The 20,253-nt window shown below is 44.9% G+C and overlaps 1 protein-coding gene across 6 annotated transcripts in view; it reads right to left on the bottom strand.

Annotated features, from left to right (window-relative positions):
• LOC138753986 (zinc finger MIZ domain-containing protein 1-like) overlaps positions 1–20,253 on the bottom strand; it is a 196,940-nt gene that overhangs the window by 63,865 nt on the left and 112,822 nt on the right. For 4 of the 6 annotated variants that reach the window (XM_069917661.1, XM_069917662.1, XM_069917665.1 and 1 more), the window contains 2 exons: positions 14,011–14,164; positions 2,077–2,194 (listed from right to left, as the gene is read on the bottom strand). In XM_069917661.1, the coding sequence (XP_069773762.1) occupies positions 2,077–2,194; positions 14,011–14,164 (272 nt within the window). Of the gene's footprint in view, positions 1–2,076; positions 2,195–14,010; positions 14,165–20,253 lie in introns of those variants that run through there. The other 2 variants (XM_069917664.1, XM_069917666.1) reach the window with 2 other exon arrangements.

Raw genomic sequence — 20,253 nt, 5'->3', positions numbered from 1 at the left:
GACTGGCAGATTTTCCCAACCATGGGAATATTACTCCAATCAATTTAATTCATTTTTGGTCAAAGGTGTTATGATGGCAGTACGGCAAACTTTCCTGCCAAACCCAGTAAATATCAAGGGAGCGTGGGAAGCCAGGCCACGGGGAGCTGAAGACGGGCCTGGAAACCAGTGAGCCTCAGGGTGAACAATTGGGATTTCCAAACAGACAGCAGATCATCAAAGTTTTACAGGGCATGCTTCTTTAATTGACAAGTTCTCCAAGATATGGTCTCTGTTTTACCCCGTTTCTCCACCCCCCCTCCCTTAAGGGCTATTAACCCATTTGTCTTCATAACATGTCAACTATGAAACTAAGACTCCATAATCCCAATAGTTTTCAATTCTCCCTACTAAGTGGGCAACACAAGTTTCCCAACATTATACTCCCATCTGTTTATCACAGACTCCTTGCAGTCTGTGTCCTCACGACCCACTTGGATGTAACAAGCTTTGTTCCTTCATCTGGATGCTTAAAATAAATTGTAAATAACTGAGGCCCCAGCATGACTCCCTGTCACTGTCTACCAAGCTATTACCTTCACTCTGCTTTCTGTCAGTTAACCGCAACTAATCTAGCATCGGCACAACCTTGAGTTCTTATTTTTTTCTCCATTTCTCTCCTGTGGTACCTAATGTGGGTCCTTCTTGGAAATCCAACCGCCCTGCGATTATTTCCCATTCTTCATTTGCGAGTTGTATCTTCAGAGAATGTTCCTAATTTGTCCCATCAGCGAGACAATTGTTGCATCTGTTTCAATACGTATTTCAGCCTTGCCCCCTCACATATAGATAACTGGACAGCAGTTCCCGACTTTCTCCTTCCCGCCTTCTTAGAAACCTTCCAATCGACTGGAATCTCTCCAGAATCTAGGAGACGTCAGTATTCCTGCAGGCACTTCTTTCGGAACGATCTTCATAAGGGTGCTGCAAGACCGGCTAATTTCCTCCAGCATTTCTGTGGGTACAAGATCATTTCCCACTGCTGTCTCAATTTTACAAAGAGTCGCCCCCACCCCCACCCAACTTCCCGTCCATTCCGCTTGTCGCTGCAGAACAGTCAATTATCAGCCTTGGACACTCAGCAACCACGTCTCTTCAATTGCAGCAACCATGTCTCTTCAATTGTTTTAAATCACATCCAAATATCAATATTAGGGCTAGCAATTCTTGCCAATCATTCGGCTGAATAGTTACTTTTGTTAGTAAATTTAAATGTGATTTATAACAATATTTGCACCTGTTGCCAAAAACAATGATTTTGTGACATGTTCAGTGACTCTATTAGATTATTAGCTGTTAAGCCATTTTTGTACACACTTTCCAGCACCTTGGTTCACGTTACTCAAATCTTCATCAATGGTAATTTTACTAGTTCTAAACTTTCTTTCACTCAACATCTCTCTCCCAGCGTTTGGTTTCTCCCTACAGACCTGGTTCTTCCAATCAGCACGCACTGGGACCAGAAACTAGGGCCCACTGATTGAAAAATCCCACACCACACACTGAGCCTCGCATCCAGCTCCCTCATCCGTTTGACCTGCTGACAATTTGCAACCTGTAATCCAGAGATTACAGCCTTTGTGGTTTTTAAAAAAAAATTCCTTCAGTAATGAAACGGGCATTTTAAACGGTCGTTGAAATGATCCTGGCCTATCACGCAACGTGCCCGTCAATAGGTAAGGGTACTCATTCATGATGGTGGGAGGGAGCTCTTAACGGGCTAATCCATTGTCTGTTCTCCAAGTCGCAATCGGGAAAAGGGAGGGGGGGGGGGGGGTGGTGAGGGAATCAGTGTGCTATCAACTGGTCTTCTCGGCGGCCACAGTTAGCGGAGTGAACAGAAAGGAAACCCACGCCGAGGAGGGCGGCAGAGCGACGGCGTGCCCAGTTTTCCTCGCATCACAACGGGGATGGAAACAATTCTGAGCGCTCGCAGGCGCGCTGTACAGTTGGTACACGTTGGAATTATAGCACAGGCTGCAAGAGCTGAATGGAGTTTAAATATCAAGGCGACCCTCGAAACGGAAGGAATTTTACCTGACTCTGAGATGTATTATTGACTCCCCATACTGTAGTTACCACAGAGAGCGAACCTGGAGGCTGATTGGTGTTCTGTTGCCAAGGAACAGAATCATTGTATGTGAATGACCCATCACTGAGGAAGGAAGGGAAAAGAACACAGCAGCTGTCAGTGTGGGATGAAACGTTCGCTATCTTGTGATGCAATTAAGAGACAGAGAAAAAAACAATGTGCTTACATTTAGCACGAGCCGGATTACGACACCTCAACGCTCATGCATGCAGTTAAGTCATGCTCACTGTATAACAAAAACACCAGCAGGCACTTTTAAATAATCGTCTCAACTTTAATCAACAGCAACTCTCGGAGTTCTGCTACCATCATCTGAAACTAACGAACAAGGTAACAACGTATATTTGAAATGAAGAAAACAAACACTTGTAGTTGGCGAGGCAGCGGGCTTCTAAAGAAAATCTGAAGCCAGCCAGGGAGATTCATCTCTCCCCTCCCACTTGCTGCTCTGGGTACACAAACCTTGCACTCAGATAGTCCCATCAAATTCCTCCAGCTGCACAAATCACCTTCATGTCCGTTCATCAAATCAAAAGTGCAACTGTCAATGGTAGTGCGATGATGGACATCGGGACAGGTCTGCAATTCTGACGTATGTGTGTGTGCGCGTGCGCGCACCATTTGCAACGTGTCACTCGTTCCTTTGTATTAAATTTTGCCTTTCTCCACCCCCCCCCAACTCTACAATTTTCATTTGCTCACTGTCACACCTCACTTCATATTTTCTCCATGTCCTGGGCAAAAAAATGACACCGGGACTGCATGTGCGGTGTTGAGGAGGAGGGCCAGATCTTTCATCACAGTGAACCTGGCTCCAGCCAACAAGGAGGATCTGTATGGGCCCCCTTCCCTGTGAAGCAGTTAAATTTTGTTTCTTTCCGACAGACAACATAGATAATTTTTATGTTTTTTTCTGTAACGCGAGGTGAAAAGAAAGACTTTTACTGAAATGTGCTGATAAGAGTGGATAACCTCCAGATTTAACTGCTCAGTACAAGGCTGAAAGTGAAATAATGACTGGAGCAGCAGAGCTACATTGAAACAGAACTAGAACGTAGAAAACAACATTTCCAAACATCGTTTGACATGCCGGAATTTTACAAAATACAACCTGTAGCTTGATTCAATGCAGCACTTCATTACAGGTACACAATCCTTTATCCAGACATCTAAAATCCAGAAAGCTCCAAAAACCAGCAGTTTTTTCCTGGGGTGCTGGTACAGTGGAGGGAGAGAGTGGGGGAGGGGTGGGGGGGTAGAGAGACGACAGCGCGACTCGGGCGGGCGGGGGGGTAGGGAGAGAGACGGCAGCGTGACTGGAAAGGAGTAGATACGGCAGCGCGACTGGAAGGTGGTGGATACGGCAGCACATTTCAGGTGAGTTTAAATCTGGGGCAGCGGGCTTTTGTTCTGAAATTCGGAAAAATTCGAAATTCAGAACATACTGTCCCCCAAGGGTCTGGATAAAGGATTGTGTACCTGTAATAAAAAGTTATGGTTGAATGGAAACTCTCCCAAACAAATATCTCCTGCTCCTCTAATTAGATCTCTACCATTCTTGTTGAAAAATCCACTCACTGATAATAAATAACATATTGACAGCAAGATTTTAACTTACTTAGACACAGCCCTTTCTTCCCACGAGCTTGTGCCACCTAATTATATACACAATCAACCTACAATTCCGATTTGTTTTTTTTCCCAACGGTGGGAGGAAACTGGAGTATCCGTAGGAAACCCATGCAGTCACATGGGGAATGTACAAACTCCTTACAGTCAGCGCCAGATTCGAACCCGGCTGCTGGCGCTGTAACAGCAATGTGCTAATCGCTGCGCTAACCAAGCCACGTTTAAGCTAACTGTGCCTGATGCCGCAGTCCACAATTGCTTACTTTTTTAAAAATAAATAAATTACTGTCGATATTCCATCTCATCAAAAGATTTCATTGCAAAGTTTTGGGAGCTCAAAACAAAAGAATCTTTCCTGGTTTTCTCAGATGATTCCACAACTACAATAGAGGGAGTGAAGATCAGACAGATTGGAGGCAATAAAAGGCACTGTCCTGCTGGTGAAAGGGAGATAATCATACCTACAACAGGAACCTCCAACTCTGAATAACACTTCCCCACTCAGTGAGGAGAATCACAGAAAAAGGGGGAAAAAAGGTTGAGAACCAATTGCTATTGAAAAATTTTGCTGGAGAAAAATTGTCATTGGCCCATTTCCTTTGGAGCTATGAAACTGTGCACATAATGAGTCAATGAAGTACGATTAAAACAGTGGTTTTCAAACTTTTTCTTTCCACCCACATCCCACTTACTAATCACAGAGCACCAATGGCATAGGGATTGCTTAAGGTGGTACATGAGTGGAAAGAATAAGTTTGAAAACTACTGCTGTAGAGCATAGGATCGGAGGTCAATGAACAGGACCACAAGAGTGGCAGAGAGGATCACTGGGGTCTCCTCCTCCTGCTTCCCCCCCACCCCCCACTCCCACCACCTCCCCTCCCCCCAGCAATCGACATGATCTACCGGGACCGCTGTCTGAAGAGGGCTCACAAAATCGTTGAGGACCCCCTTCACCTCGCACACAGCGTCTTTCAGCTGTCGGGAGAGAGATCCAGGAGGATCAGAGCCAGCACCACTAGGCTGAGGAACAGCTTCTCCCCACGGACAGGGAGTCTGCTGAACGACTGATAAACTGCTCACACAAACCCTCTAAGACTCTACTATTTATTAAACCACATTTATTTTTTATATATGTATGCATGTGCTGGATATGTATTGTTTGCCTGTACACGTATTATGACTGGTTTTTGCACGAAGGACTGGAGAACGCTGTTTCATTGGGTTGTACTCAAACGCTGGATAAAAAACGAACTTTGGACCACTGAGTCCTCATGACCTCCTCAAGCTGAATATAAGCAGAAGGATAGTGATTAATTACTGCATTCCCTTGTCCCGCTTCGATAGGCACAGTGGTGAAGCAGATACATTCCACATTTGGACGAACTCGCTCAGAGGACCACTGTTCCTGCGTCCCTGCGTGAAAGCATGGAGATGCTTCAAGACCGTGCGAAAAGCTGTTGATCAAGAACAACCCTCCTGACAGCTCTTCAATGCAAGCTCCTCAGATTCCTTTCAGGTTTTGAGAACTTTAAATTCCCTAATGCGCTTCACCCCCAAGAATCTTTCAAGGGAGGAGTCTTCACAAAGCTCAACATGTTTCTGTAAAAGGAAAATATCCACAGTTTTAACATGCCTATGTCAGAAAACACCAACAAGTACATCTCCTTGAATTCCAGCAATGATCTTTTGAACATTTATGTGCACAAAAATATTCCTTTTAACAGCTTTTAAAAGTGAATCATAACAATTTAGAATAAATTTTGAAATTTGCAAGTTCAACAAACAGCGTCGTGCACAAAGGAAGGTAGCATTAATCAGATTAATACTACCCCTTTTGTGCACGACACTGGTGATTGCATTTTAAAATGGTCCATAGAGTACACATGTCTAAAGTTAAATTGTCTCATTTTTATTCAGATATAAATCCTGTATGTGACAAATGTAAAACTGAGGCTTCTTTAGGAATTAACTGGGAATTTAGTGGGACAGGGTCCAGTGGAAAAGGAACACTGTCTGAACGTCGACATCAAATGATGTCTTTTCACACTGAGGATTATTAACCATCCTTGATCCCCCGTTCATATCCCCGGCATTTGCTGATAAAACAAGTGGAAAAGGGACGGCTGGAAGTCACCTGTTTCCAGTTTAAGTTAGATCACTCCGATCCCTGGGATGAGTTGCGTCCCAGTTTAGGGTGGCCCAGTGGAAACGGCACAAAGGATTTCCTATCCTGGGGCACTGCACAGCCAATCAACTGAGATGCCCGCAGAAAAAGGGCTAATGGTTCACATGTTCTGGTCTTGCCCCTAGTCTAGAAAAATTTTGGAAAGATATCTTCCAAACATTATTGGTGATTCTTAAATTCAAATTAGAACCTTGCCCTTTAATTGCTCTATTCGGATCATTTCAAGGTGATGACGTTTTACGGACGTCAACTCAAAAGCAAATTTTAATTTTTACTACATTGATGGCCAGACATGCAACTTTGATTAAATGGAAAGACAGTACTCCACCTACACACATACAATGGTTCAGTGATATTATAACCATATAATCATTTACGGAGCGGAAACAGGCCATGTTGGCCTTTCGAGTCCACACCGGTTCACTCGAACAACTCCACTAGCTCAAACCTCCCGCTCTCCGCCAATAACCCTCCAACCCCCTCTCCTCCATGTACACATCCAACCTTCTCTTAAATGAAAGAATGGACCCTGCAATGACACCTGACTGTCCACAAATTGGCAAGGGATATGCCTATTCTCCTTCATTACTGCAGTAATGGACTCCTTAATCAATATTGCAATGCCACTTCCTATTTTACATCCTTCTATTCCTACTTCTGAAACAGATTTTGTTAAGCTTAGAAAAAAAAATTTAGATATGCCATTAAAGAGTCAAATATGAACTTCCAAAAGACAAGGGGCCCATTTATGGACGATTATCATAACCGAAAGAATTCGGGTTGTTCCGAAACTTTGGTGCTGTGCTGACCATCTCCAGCTTGTGGTCACTCGATTCCTATGAGTCGGCTTTTAACCTTGCTTAGTGGTAGGGGCTCTGAAAAAATTATAATTTTTTAAAAAAAATTTATTTTCTTATCTTTTGAATTGTACATTACAATATATAATTGTACTGTTCAATTTTGCCCAATGCAAATGATGCCCCATCAATTACCACAAAAGACCGAGGTTGTGAAACCGACGGGCTTTTATTGTCTACAGACTGGGGCAACAACCAGCCTCATCGACTGAAGAGCAGGGAGCCTGCAGAGGTGGTAATGGGTGGGAAATCGGTCTTGGGAGGCGTGTCCAGCCGGCAGTAGCCATTCACAGTATAACAGTGGTTTACAGTAGACAGCAATAAAGAATACTTTAAGAAGAAAAGAAATTTACAAGTTCAACACTTACCTGTGAAATAATGTATTGTTTAATCTTTCTCTCCGCTTTTCAGTTTCCTGTTCCATCCTTTGGTAAAGATTTTGCTTCTGTTGCACCGGGTTTCATTTTTAAAGTTTCGCATCATCGTTTATATCATGTAAATGAAGCTTGGTTTATGTCTGATCAAAACCATGCATTAGTTTCCAAAAAAGAAACGTTTGTTTTTCCTCTATAGCCATTCTATAGGAAATACAATACTAATCTGAGGGTTTTCATTACATGTTACAGGCCATGAAGTTTTAGTAGTAGATTACAATTTCAAAGCTAATTGAACCTATGCATTTGACAAAAAAAATCAAGTGCGAAGCATCAAAAACAGATTGTATTTTATGAATTACTTAGTGTTGATATTGATGGATTCGATCAATAACTGGTTAACTTCCACAAAGGAATAATGTCGAATTCACCAGATAAACTGAAGAGCCTCTTCCATTTTGATTTTCTCAGTCTTTAAATTGAATTTAAATACATAAATTATTTCTGATTTATTCTTTCCCACCATAACCTCAAACCCACAAAGATCGAGTCAAACAATGAGGCGCTGGAGGAACTTAACAGGACAGGCAGCCGCTGTGGGTAGAAGTGATCAACCACCGTTTTGGGTCGGGAAACTTTATCTAGCCCAAAGTAGGAAGAAAACGATAAAAGAATTACGGGGGGGGGGGGGGGGGGTGTAACCTTTTAGTCCCATTCCTCCCCATGGGTGCTCATTCCAACACCTGCAAACTTTTGTGTTTCTCCCTTGCCTTTCATCAATGGCCAAATGAAGCCACACTCCACCTGTGAATCTGCGGGGGGCCGTCGGCTCCATCCAGTGCTCCCATTGCGTCTCCTCTACTTTGGAGAGACTGGACACAGACCGGGAGATCGCTTTGTTGAGACCACGGCTGTCCGCCTCAATAGCGTGGATCTCCCAGTGGCCGCCCACTTCAATTCCCAGTTCCAATTCCATGTCGTCGTGACTGAGTCTACCGCACCTCTTATTCCAAATGGATGACGTCAACATCAACTTCTTCGGTTTCCGTTAGCCACCACCCCCCAACCCCATCTATCCCTATGCCTCCTTTCCTCCACCTCTGTCTGTCTCTCTCTCACTTTTTCCTTTTCTCTCCATCTCCTCTCCTCCCAATATAGATTCACAGAGCCACCCCCTCTCCCGATCAATTCTCACCTTTCCCCTCCTGTCCTCCTCTCCAGGTCCAATTATCATCTTTGGTCTGTTGGTCTGTGCTCCACCCCACCCCCCTGCCCTTTCTTTCCTTCTCCCCAGCCTTTTAATTCAGCCACCTGCCTGCTTTTCACTCGTACCTTGAGTAAGGGCTCAGGCCCTAAATATTGGTTACATACTGTTACGAGCCCAGATGGCCCCAAAACCCAACAGCAATTAAACAAAAGTTGTTTTCATTATCTTTAAATATGAAAATAGAATCAAACTTTAACTTATCATGACTGACTTAACCCCCTTCTAATTCTAAGCACACGTGTGTGTAATGTTGTGCAAGTTCAGTAAGGTTCTTTGGTTCACAGTCCAATCTCACTTCTCATTCCTCCAAGTTCACTGATTGCAGGCAATTCTTATACTGTGCACAGAATTTAACATTTATAAAGTTCACCAGGCTTTGGTGCTCAAAAGGTAAATGGTTACCGCTCAGGAGGGTTCTTCAGAGAGAGATGTGTTGTTCCAGGACATCCACAACTGATTCCTTTTTAATCAGCCACTCCAGTGTCTTGCTGACAAAACTTGCCCCCTTCAGGGTTCTCCAGATGATAACCTCTTTCTTTCAAGTCACCACAGAGTTCCTTTCTGTTTCTCTTATTCCAAGGGAAACATTAGACAGCCAATCCTCTCCTCTTGCATGAACCACAAGGACTTTACAAATGGGGTTTCCCCAAGTTTGCCAGCTTGTCCTGTTCCAGTCCCAGCTATTGTCTGCTGGCTGTGTGTGTGTGTGTGTGTGTGTTTATCTCTCTCTGAGAGAAAGCCTGTTTGACTCTCTCTGCTTGCAAAACCACATGACCCTCTCAGAACTGCACATTCTCTTCCAGACAATATATGGCTCCAACAAGGTCTTTCATCTGTTGCCTTTTGTAAACAACAATCCATTAGTGAAGTCACTTGAGCACTATTCAAAGCTCTTGCAAAGGCTGTGAGGCACCGATATGTTTAGCATTAGCAGAGCTCCAGTACTTCAAATAAAATCTGTTTTAAAGTGTTTGCATGTGACCTGCTGAGTTCCTCCAGCATTTCTGTGTGTGCTTTACTTTCATCAACTTGTAGCAATGCTATAGATAGACTACAACTCCAAGAAGTCCAGCGAACCAGCACGGGACGTCATGATGTGGTGTGCGTGGTTCATTGTTAAAAGAATACGCGCGTGACTCGAGTAAACAAATTCTGATTTATCTGGCCTCACTCATCCACTTCTTCCTCATTGATCACAACCTTTTATATTTGATGGTTCCTGCAAGGTGACCCATCTACTGGACTTCTTGCTGAAAATACAGGTCTGCTCCCTTCTTTACAATGGGACTATTACAAGTGCTTTCACTGCCTCCAATAGGTGAAGTCTAGAAAGTGGATCCATTTGTGCCTCTTTTTTATAAAAAAGTTTACACAAAAATTGTTTTTCACAAAGTTTTAAGGTGCTTGTCCCCATTTCTGGCATAAAACGACCCAATGTAAAACTGCACCCAGACGTGACGGTTCAATTCAGCATGACAGAGATAACATCATCATGAATACTTTGTTAATTACTTTCAGACAGGCATTAGGCATTCACTGCTAACTAGGGGGAGTTGTGGATGGCGAGGATGGTTTTCGGGAAATGCAGAAGGATTTGGACTGCTTAGAAGAGTGGGCTGAAAGGTGGCAGATGGAGTTTAATGTAGATAAATGTGAGGTGCTTCATTTTGGGAAGAATAATCAAAATAGGACATATGCAGTGAAGGGGAGGGTATTGAGGAATGCAGAGGAACAGAGGAATCTTGGAGTAACAGTTCATCGTTCTTTGAAGGTGGATTCTCATGTAGATAGAGTGGTGAAGAAGGCTTTTGGCATGCTGGTCTTTATAAATCATAGCATAGAATATAGGAGCTGGGAGGTGATGTTGAGACTGTTCAAGGCATTGGTGAGGCCTTTGGAATATTGTGTGCAGCTCTGGTCTCCAAATTATAGAAAGGATATCAATAAGGTAGAGAGGGTGCAGAGAAGATTTACTAAAATGCTGCTTGGATTGCAGTATATAGAATACGGAGAAAGATTGAGTAGACTGGGTCTTTCTTCATTGGAGTGTAGAAGGTTGAGAGGGAATTTGATAGAGGTATTTAAAATTATAAGGGGAATAGATAGAGTAGATGTGAATAGGCTCTTCCCCTTGAGGGTAGGTGAGATTGGAACATGGGGTCGAAAGTTAAGGTTTAGGGGGCAAAATCTCAGAAGTAACATAAGAGGAAGCTTCTTCAGTCAGAGAGTGGTGGCTGAGTGGAATGACCTTCCGGAAGAGGTGGTTGCACCGGGGTCAATTTTGTCATTTAAGAGGAGGTTGGATGAGTGCATGGATGTGAGGGGGTTGGAGGGTTATGGGCAGGGAGTGGGTAGGTGGAACTAGTGGAGTTTCATGTAAATCGGCGCAGACTAGAAGGGCTGAGATGAACTGTTTCCGCACTTTAAATTGTTATATGGTTTTATATATACTTGCATCCATGAAACAAGTTGCAATCGTGAATGGAGGTGTCCTGGATGGGACATCCAGTGCATCCACTCCGACACCCCTACATCCATTCCACGTGCTGCTCCTTTGTCCCCAGGCAGATTGCAGCAACTTGACACTATGGTCCTTCATACACCTTCTGTGTGTGCTCGGCCCACTCCCGTTCGCGCTACTGACCCATGACGGCATCACCAGATCCACCTCCAACAAGGTCTCAAGTTTGGAGATGACACGACTGTCGTCGCCCTCGTCAGCAACAGCGATGAGTCGGACTACATAGAAGAGATGGAAAATCTCATGATATAGTTCAACCCAAGCCTTGACGTGGACAAAGCGAAGGGGATGATCATGGACTCTGAGAGGACCAGAAACGACCACCCTCGACTATACATCAAGAACTCTGTAGGAGAGAGTGGAGAGCACCAAGTTCCTTGGAGTTAATTTAACTCGTGACCTATCGTGGGCACACACATCTCCTCATTTGCAAGGAAGGCGCAACAGGGACTGCACTTCCTGAGAAGACTGAGGTGGGCAAGACCAGCTCTATCGAGCCAGCTGCATCACAATGTGATACATTTGCTGCAAAGAAATGGATTGAATGTCAATCCATAGGACCATAAGAATAGCAGAGAGGGTAACTGGAATATCCCTCACCCCCCCCCATCCCCATCAAATCAATGAGATCTACCGGGATCATTGTCTGAAGAGGGCACACAAAATCAACATGGACTCCTTCCATCCCACGTATACCATCTTTCAGCTGCTTCTGTCAGAAAAGAGAAACAGGAGTATCACAGCCAGCACCATTAGAGAATATTATTTTGTTGGGTTGTACTTGGGCATTCAAATGACAATTAACTTGACTTGAACATGCTGGGGTCATCACTGGCCAAGAAGATGGTAAGTAAGCCGCCAATGCAGGGCAGAGGCTGGTGACCCTGCATTGTCAGACTCCTGATACCACAAAATCTTCCCATCACATTCAAAGGACAAACCAGGAGCACGGTGGAAAAACCCTCCACTTGCCAGCAACAGTCTTCAAGAAGCTCAGCGCCGTCTGGGACAAAGTGGCTCATTTGACTAGACCCCCATCCACCACTTTTAACGCTCATCCTCCCTTGTGCACCACCGAAGACTCTTGGAAAATTTCACAGCACTCTGTCTAGGTGCATCAAGCCCGGTACGGAGGTGCCAGGACAATAAAAAAACTCCAGAGGGTTGTTAACTCGGCCTGCGACATCACGGGCACTAGAGACAGTGTCTTAAGAAAGCAGCCTCAATCCTCAAGGACCCCCACCACCCAGGCCATGCCTTCTTCACTCTATTCCGTGGGGTAGAAGGTACAGGAGCCTGAAGACGAACACTCAGCGGCACAAGAACAGCTTCTTCCCCACTCCCATCAGATTCCTGAATGATCAGACACTGCCTTACTTTGTCTTTTTTCTTGCACTATTTTTATTTATTATGTAAGGAGGTTTATATAAACGTTTGCTGCCATAAAACAATGAATTTCATGACATGTTCGTGACAATATATTCTGATTCTTCATAGCTATCTACGAGTACAACCGGAGTTACCCACAGCGTACAGCGAGCAAGTCTCAAACCATCCAAGTACGGCAGGCTCATGCGAAGACTACAACCTCCCCGCACCCCTCAGCCTGCACACCCACTACCCTGACCCCACCCCCCACCCCCATCCACGATTTTAGTCCCCTGCAATGCTCCAGCTGCAGAGGGTCATCAACATGGTAACCGCAAGCTCTACAGGAAACTGCCACGCTCAAATGTGTAGGCCCCGACTTGATGGGGAAACCAGAATCATTAAAGTTTTTGGTGACCAAGGTTTGCTGTTGTCACCACGCACAAAACACCTTTTGTGCATCAGGGGTAGAATACAATCTGGAAGCAAGATTCTAGATATCAGTTCCCCAGCTCTCCCCAATAAGCAGGGCTGAAATGGGTTTAGAAAACGTAAAATCATAAAATATGCCCTAAAATTCAACCAGAGCATTGCAATTCATCAAATTCTAACCAGGCATCTTGAAATAAAACATATGGAAAATAGTTCCCGTTCCAAACTGTTGACTTATTTTCAATCAGAGACTGTCTTTCACCTTGATGTGTAGGTACAGTGAGGTCCAAAATGATGATACCGTTTGATCATTTTAGGCAACACACACAACACCCAACAGACCCTTCAGCCCACCGTGTGTGTGCCCACCTTGATGCCAATCTAAACTTATTCCCCCCATTCCCCGCCTGTCCGTGAGTCTGTCTAAATGCCTCTTAAATGTTGTTATTGCATCTACTTCCATCACCTACCCTGCTAGCACATTCAGAAATTCTCCTTGTTGAAAAACTAGCTGCACAAATCTTCCCTAAAAAATATCCCCACTAGTACAAAACATTTTCACACTGGGGTCAGGGCGGGGGGGGGGGGGGGGGGGGGGGGGGAGTGGGGGGGAGGAGAATGGGTGGGGGGAGGGGGGAACCATCTATCCTGTCTATGCCACTCAGTGATCACTACAAACAGAAATAAGCGAGTCAGCCCATCGAGTCTGCCCCGCCATTGAATCAGGAGCTGGTCCATTTTCCCCACTCAGCCCCACTGCCCGGCCTCCTCCAATTACACATAATCATAATTTTATGAACTTCAGGCCTCCTCTCAGCCTCCTACTTCAGAGAGAATAATTCTAGTTCCAGCTCTCCTTTTAGCTAATACCCGTTAACCAAGCAACACCTTGGTAAACCTCTTCTCCACTCACTCCAAAGCCGCCACATCCTTCCTGTAATGTGGCAACCATAACTGCACATAATATTCCAAATGTGGTCTAACTACAATTTTACACAGCTGCAACACGACTTGCCGAAAACTCAACACCCTGATCTACAAACTTTACCCACCCCTTCCTGGCCCCACCATCTACTTGTGGTGCTACCTTCAGGAATCTATAGACTTGCACCTCAGAACAGGATCCTACCATTTACTGTGTTCTTGCCCTTAGATTTGACTTCCCAAAATGCATCACTACAATCGATCCTGCTGGATCCTTGGACCATCTGCCAACATGTGCATCATCTGCAAACTTGCTTACCTGTGAGGTGTGGGTGGAAGAGACGGCTTCATGGGGTTCATTGAGTTCATGGGGGGCTGCAGGGGCAATTTGACAGCAGGGTTGTTTGATCGGCTCTTCCGATGGTGCACTAGGAGGAGTCTGCCCAAATCCTCACACCACGAGGTTAGCAGTGCTGGATAGAAAAAAAAAGCAAAAGGAGAAACTAGCAAACAACAGATAAAACAGAACAATCCAAGCAAGTACCAGAAAATACCTTCACACGCTCCAAGGTAATAAAACACTCTAGACTCAGCACCCAACCCAAAGATTTTACACTGGTATTCAGAACCTTAAGAACATAAGAAGTAGGGGCAGGAGTCAGCCATCCCGGCTGTCAAGCCAACTCTGCCATTCAATGAGATCAGGGCTGATCTGACGACAGGCTCATCTCCACCAACCTGCCTTTTCCCCCCAATTCCCTTACTATCTATCCAACCGTAAATAATATCTGTGGTGATACGACCACCAGCTGACTGCAGGGGGCAATCTCTGCACCTGCAGAAAGACCACTTAAGGGGCTGACTCCACCTGGCCGGCTGTCAATCAGCCGACCTGAATATAAACCTGAGCCGGCCCCTTCCTGAGCCAGTCACACGGAGAGCCACCAAGGCATGAACTGGTGTTCAGACTTTTACTGGAATAAAGCCTGTTGTACAGTCTTTTGAATTTCATGCTTGCTCGCTGCTTCCTCGGTGCTCCACACTATTCCCTGCGGAAGACTCCACTGTTTCAACGAGCAGAAAATTTCACAGGTTCACCACCCTCTGGGGAAAGCAGTTCCTCCTCATCTCCGTCCTAAATCTACAACCCTGAATCTTGAGGCTATGTCCCTAGTTTTGGTATCCCCCACCAATGGAAACAACTTACCTACCTCCATCTTATCCATGCCTTTCATAATTTTATACATTTCTATAAGATCCCCTCCCATTCTTCTAAATTCCAGCAAGTACAGTCCCAGACTACTGGCTCAATCTCTCTTCATCTCTGAAATCAACCTGGTGAACCTACTCTGCACAGTCTCCAAAGCCAGTACACCTCCTCAAAGGCACAACAGCGGCTGCACTTCCAGAAAATACTGAAGAGGGCAAGGCTACCAGCCACCATTACGTCAACCTTCTCCAGGACCTCTATTGAGAACGACCTGGCCAGTTGCATCACAATGCGGTACAGTTACTGCAGATCCACAAGAGTGGCAGAATGGATCACAGGTGTCTCCCTCCCTGTCAACGTGATCGGGGTTGTTGTCTGAAGAAGGCACACAAAATCATTGAGGACCCCTTCCACCCAGCATCTTTCAGCTGCTCCCATCGGGGAAGAGATACAGGAGGATCAGAGCCAGCACCACCAGGACGGAGGAACAGATTCTTCCCACAGGCAGTGAGAAGGCTGAACGACTCACACTAAACATCCAAGACTCTGAGAAATATTTAGTTATTTATTTGTATAGATTAAATACATATTGTTTGCCTGTATGTGTGTTATCAGGATGCACTTGTGCAATCAGGTGACAACAAACTTGACGTCCTTCTTTGTAGAACTGTTACGAGAATTTCGGATGGAAATCAGGAATGTACAGTTAGTCAACAACCTACCAAGAGAGACCGGATAGGCTGGGATCATTTTCCCTGGAGTGAAGGAGGCTTTCGGATCACTGACCTCCACCCACCCCCACCCACTGATTTCCTCCAGCAGGTTGTACATTGCTGGAAATGAGAAACCAATGCAAAACCACACCTTGCCATCAAACGGCGACAAAGTTTCACTCTGGCTTCACTGATCAATCCAGCTTGTGCCTGAATTGATGCAAGAAGAACATAGCCCGCATTCATTATTGAACTGCTCCGAGTGATCTGAACTCATGCCACCACCCCGCCAAATTCACTTTGGGCCACTGAGCTTAATTACAAGGCTTGGTACCTGTGTGATTGGAATGGAAATTGTAAGTGTTTACACCCAGCGGAGGTCAGGCTTCCTGATGGGTGATCTCAGCAAAAGGACAGTCAGTGGTATGAGGTATCTGTCACCTAACCAATGTTGGGCAAGATTCTAGTAGTGAGGAGACTCAATGAGAAAGAGTAGTGGCTGAATATAAATTGGGCTTGAACCCTTCCTACCTTGATGAAGGGCTCAAGCCCGAAACGTCGGCTACGTCTTTGCTATATAAAGGACACTGTTTGACCTGCTGAGTTTTTCCAGTGTGACAGAGTATATAGATATGTTTTTGGGAGATAATACATACAAACACTTTAAAACAGATTTTATTTAAAATACTGGAGCTCTGCCCCATGCTAGACATATTGGGGCCTTAGAGCTGTTGCAAGAGCTTGGGAGAGTACTCAAGAGACTTCACTAATGGATTGTCGTTTGCAAAAGGCAACAGATGAAAGATCTTGTTGGAGCTGCAGATTGTCTGGAAGAGAACTTGCTATTCTAAGAGGGTCATGTGGTTTTGCAAGCAGAGAGAGTCAAACAGGTTTTCTCTCTAAAGGGGGGGGGGGGGGGGAAGAGAGAGGCTTCTTCTACAGTGTTACAGCCAGCAAAAGCACCTGGGACTGGAACAAGACAAGCTGGCAAGCTTGTGGAAAGCCCCATTTGGAAGACCGCCTAGTCAAAGCCCTTGTGGTTCATGCAAGAGGAGAAGACTGGTTGTCTAATGTTTCACTTGGAATAAGGAAAACAAAAAGGAACTCTGTGGTGACCTGAAAGAAAGAGGTTATCATCTACAGAACTCTGAGGGGTAAGTTTCGTCAGCAAGACAATGAAGTGGCTGTTGGAAGTACATCAATTGCGGATGTCCTGGATCAACACATCTCTCTGAAAACCGACAAGAACCATTTACCTTTCAAGCATTAAAGCCTGGTGAACTTTATAGAAACATAGAAGATAGGTGCAGGAGTAGGTCATTCGAACCTTCGAGCCTGCTCCGCCATTCAACGAGATCATGGCTGATCTTAAAGTCCAGTACCCCGTCCCCGCCTTCTCTCCGTAACCTTTAATACCCTTATACTGAAGAAATAGATCTAATTCCCTCTTAAATAGATTTAATGAACCTGCCTCTACTGCCCTCTGTGGCAATGAATTCCACAGATTCACCACCCTCTGGGTCAAGAAATTCCTCCTCATCTCGGTCCTAAATGGTTTGCCTATTATCCTCAAACCATGGCCCCGGGTTCTGGATTTTCCCATCATTGGAAACATCCCATCTGCATCCATTTTATGCCAAACCGGTATAAACGATTTTTGCAATGTCTCCATTAGATCTGTGAATGCTTTCCATTGTCTATCCACAGTCAACTCCCCCATAAACACCACCCAATCAATCTTACTCAACTCCCGTCTCATACCATCATAATTCCCTTTACTTAAATTCAGGACCTTAGTCTCGGTTTTAATTTCATCACTCTCCACGTCGAGTGAGAATTCGATCATATTGTGATCGCTCCTACCCAAAGGGCCTCGTACAACAAGATTGTTGATTAGCCCCTTATCATTGCATAATACCCAATCTAAAATGGCCTGCTCCAGAGTTGGTTCCTCGACATATTGGTCTAGATAACCATCCCGTAAACATTCAAGGAATTCCTCCTCCTCAGTATTTTTACTAATTTGGCTAGTCCAATCTATATGCAAATTAAAGTCTCCCATGATGACAGCTGTTCCCTTATTGCACGCTTTTCTAATTTCTCTTTTAATGCCTTCCCTCACCTCTACATTACTATTTGGAGGCCTATATACCACCCCCACTAACATTTTCCGCCCCTTGCTATTCCTCAGTTCTACCCTTATAGATTCTGCGCAGTATAAGAATTCTGTGCACAGTATAAGAATTGCCTGCAACCAGTGAACTTGGAGGAATGAGAAGTAAGATTGGACTGTGAACCAAAGAACTTTTCTGAACTTACACACACATTACACACACGTGCATTTAGAATTAGAAGGGGGTTAAGTTAGGTTAGATAAGTTAAAGTGTGACTCTGTTTTCATGTTTAAAGATAATTAAAAGCAACTTTTATTTAAGTAACCATATCTATTGAATATATATTGCTGCTGGGTTTATGGGTCCTCTGGGCTCGTAACACCAGCTTTGTGTATTTACTTCAACCAGAGTCTGCAGACTTTTGTGTTTTACTTCTGGATTTAAAAAATCCCGATGAAGCTACCCTTCAATCCCTGGAAAATTGCAAGACCAATCTGGAAGGATTATATACCAATCTGAACCAGATGGGGTCAGACTGACACAGCAGATCGAGCTCCCCGAAGCATTTGCAGCTCCTCCTGATCCCCATCCATTTAGCCACGGTTCGCCACACAGATTTCACGACAAAGGCTGCATCCACCTCCTTCTTCATCACTGCCTGTCACCCCGGACACATTCAGGTCATTGCACAACCTGGCTGAGGGAGAACATGGAGTGCTGCCCAGAACAAGGCTGCATGCTGGTCATCACTAGATGCCATTTATTCAAAGCTTAATTAACTGCTTGAAAGAAAAACCACTGCCAAAGATCAAACACCTCTCAACCAAGGCCTCAAGTCCTGCAAGGGATCAGTTTATCTTATAGATTTTGCGACGCATTCTTTTTTATCCAAAAACTTCAGCAAGTGCAAGCTGCGATTTTTGCCAAGTGGAATCATACTCAAGTCACCAATTATTAATCGTTAGCGGAAAAACAAAGTAATTATGCGGAGAACATCCTGTTCCCTTTGTTTCATGCTAGTTCTGGCACATGTGGCCCAGAAGTAGAGGCAGGTCATACAATGCAGAAAGAAAGGTGTGACTAAACACAACAGGCATAACGAACAAATTTCCATTAGTCAGGTCAGAGTCCAGGACTCGAACAGAGCAGGTGTCACATGCAACCCCCAACGGACGCATGCCCCGTGAAATGGATTCCCGGCAAAAAGGGCTGCACACAGGCTAACGCTCTGCACAGCAGGGGTGAGGAGGTTCCCAACACGATGCATTCGGAGGTTGCCACAGCCAACTGATCGCACAAAACAGGAGGTGCGGTGGGTGCTTGATGTGAAGGGAGGTAGTGTTCCCAAGACTAATGACGAACGCACTCTTCTCTCATCAGTTTGGCATTCAACTGTCCAGAGGGATGAAACTGAACGATCGTAGATTGACATCCACATAGGTAACCCTCTGTTACATATCTGAGATGCTCTGCTTTATCAATCAACTGAAAATAACAGGACACCAATATGGTAAACATCAGCTAACACTCCACACTAAACACTGGGCACTGCCATCCTGTGAGGGCAACCAAGAACAGCTTCTGCCCACGGGCAGTGAGAATTTGGATTTTGGAGCTTTCCGGATTTTAGAAGTCTGGATAAAAGATTGTGTACCTGTATAGACATTGACCTCGGACATCAGTTAGACTCCGATAACAGTAAACCTATGTTCAACCCAGCTCACACTATAAACAGGGACTCTTACACATGCACCCGGGTCTGTGCTCAATAAGGGTGCGGCTCTATTGCAAGTATTGATCTATTGCAATACTATGGCTCAGCTTCAGTGTAGTGTAGTGTATGCCTTACCGCGACCCTTCTAGCGGCGTCCACCTGACATGGAAGGGTCTCCGGGGCTCTGATCATGAGGAAGAGAGAGAGAAAATGCTGTGTGCTCTTGTTCAGTACAGGGATAATCTGTGTGTCCTGACAATAATGATGTAAGGTGATTTGAATTAGCCAACGGTGAGGTGTGCACTAACTAGTGGCCCGAGACCAACCTTGATTGACAGGTGATGTAACTTCCAAATAAGTTTCAGACAGGGAGGACACGTGACCACCTGCAATACACACATTTCAGACAGGCAGGGAGGCCATGTTTCCTCCACACACAGCACGTGGCTATCAAACATCTGAAGTTTATTGCATGTGACTCTTACATTAAGCAGGTTTGGCCACTCCAGGTATATATAAATACTTGTCTGTATGTGTGTTATGTCTAGGTGTCTGTCTGCATGTTTTGTCCTGAGGACCAGAGAATGCTGTTTCGTTGGGTTGTACTTGAGGAATCTGATGACAATAAACTTGATGAACAATGCTTCGTTCATGACGCAGACCAGGAGCTGCATCAAAGAACACTCTTTCAGAATATGCCGGTCATATTCACTTCCAGATTCTGGGGGTGATCCACATCAGAAATGCTGCCGATGCGTTCTTGGCGTGGAAGCTGCAGTGTTCAGACCTCCTCCTCTCAAGCAGGCATTCA

This window comes from Narcine bancroftii, chromosome 2 (assembly GCF_036971445.1).
Source record: "Narcine bancroftii isolate sNarBan1 chromosome 2, sNarBan1.hap1, whole genome shotgun sequence".
In the NCBI taxonomy this organism is placed as follows: Eukaryota; Metazoa; Chordata; class Chondrichthyes; order Torpediniformes; family Narcinidae; genus Narcine; species Narcine bancroftii.
Note: the sequence above shows the minus strand (reverse complement) of the source record. Positions and strands in the feature narration are given on the sequence as shown.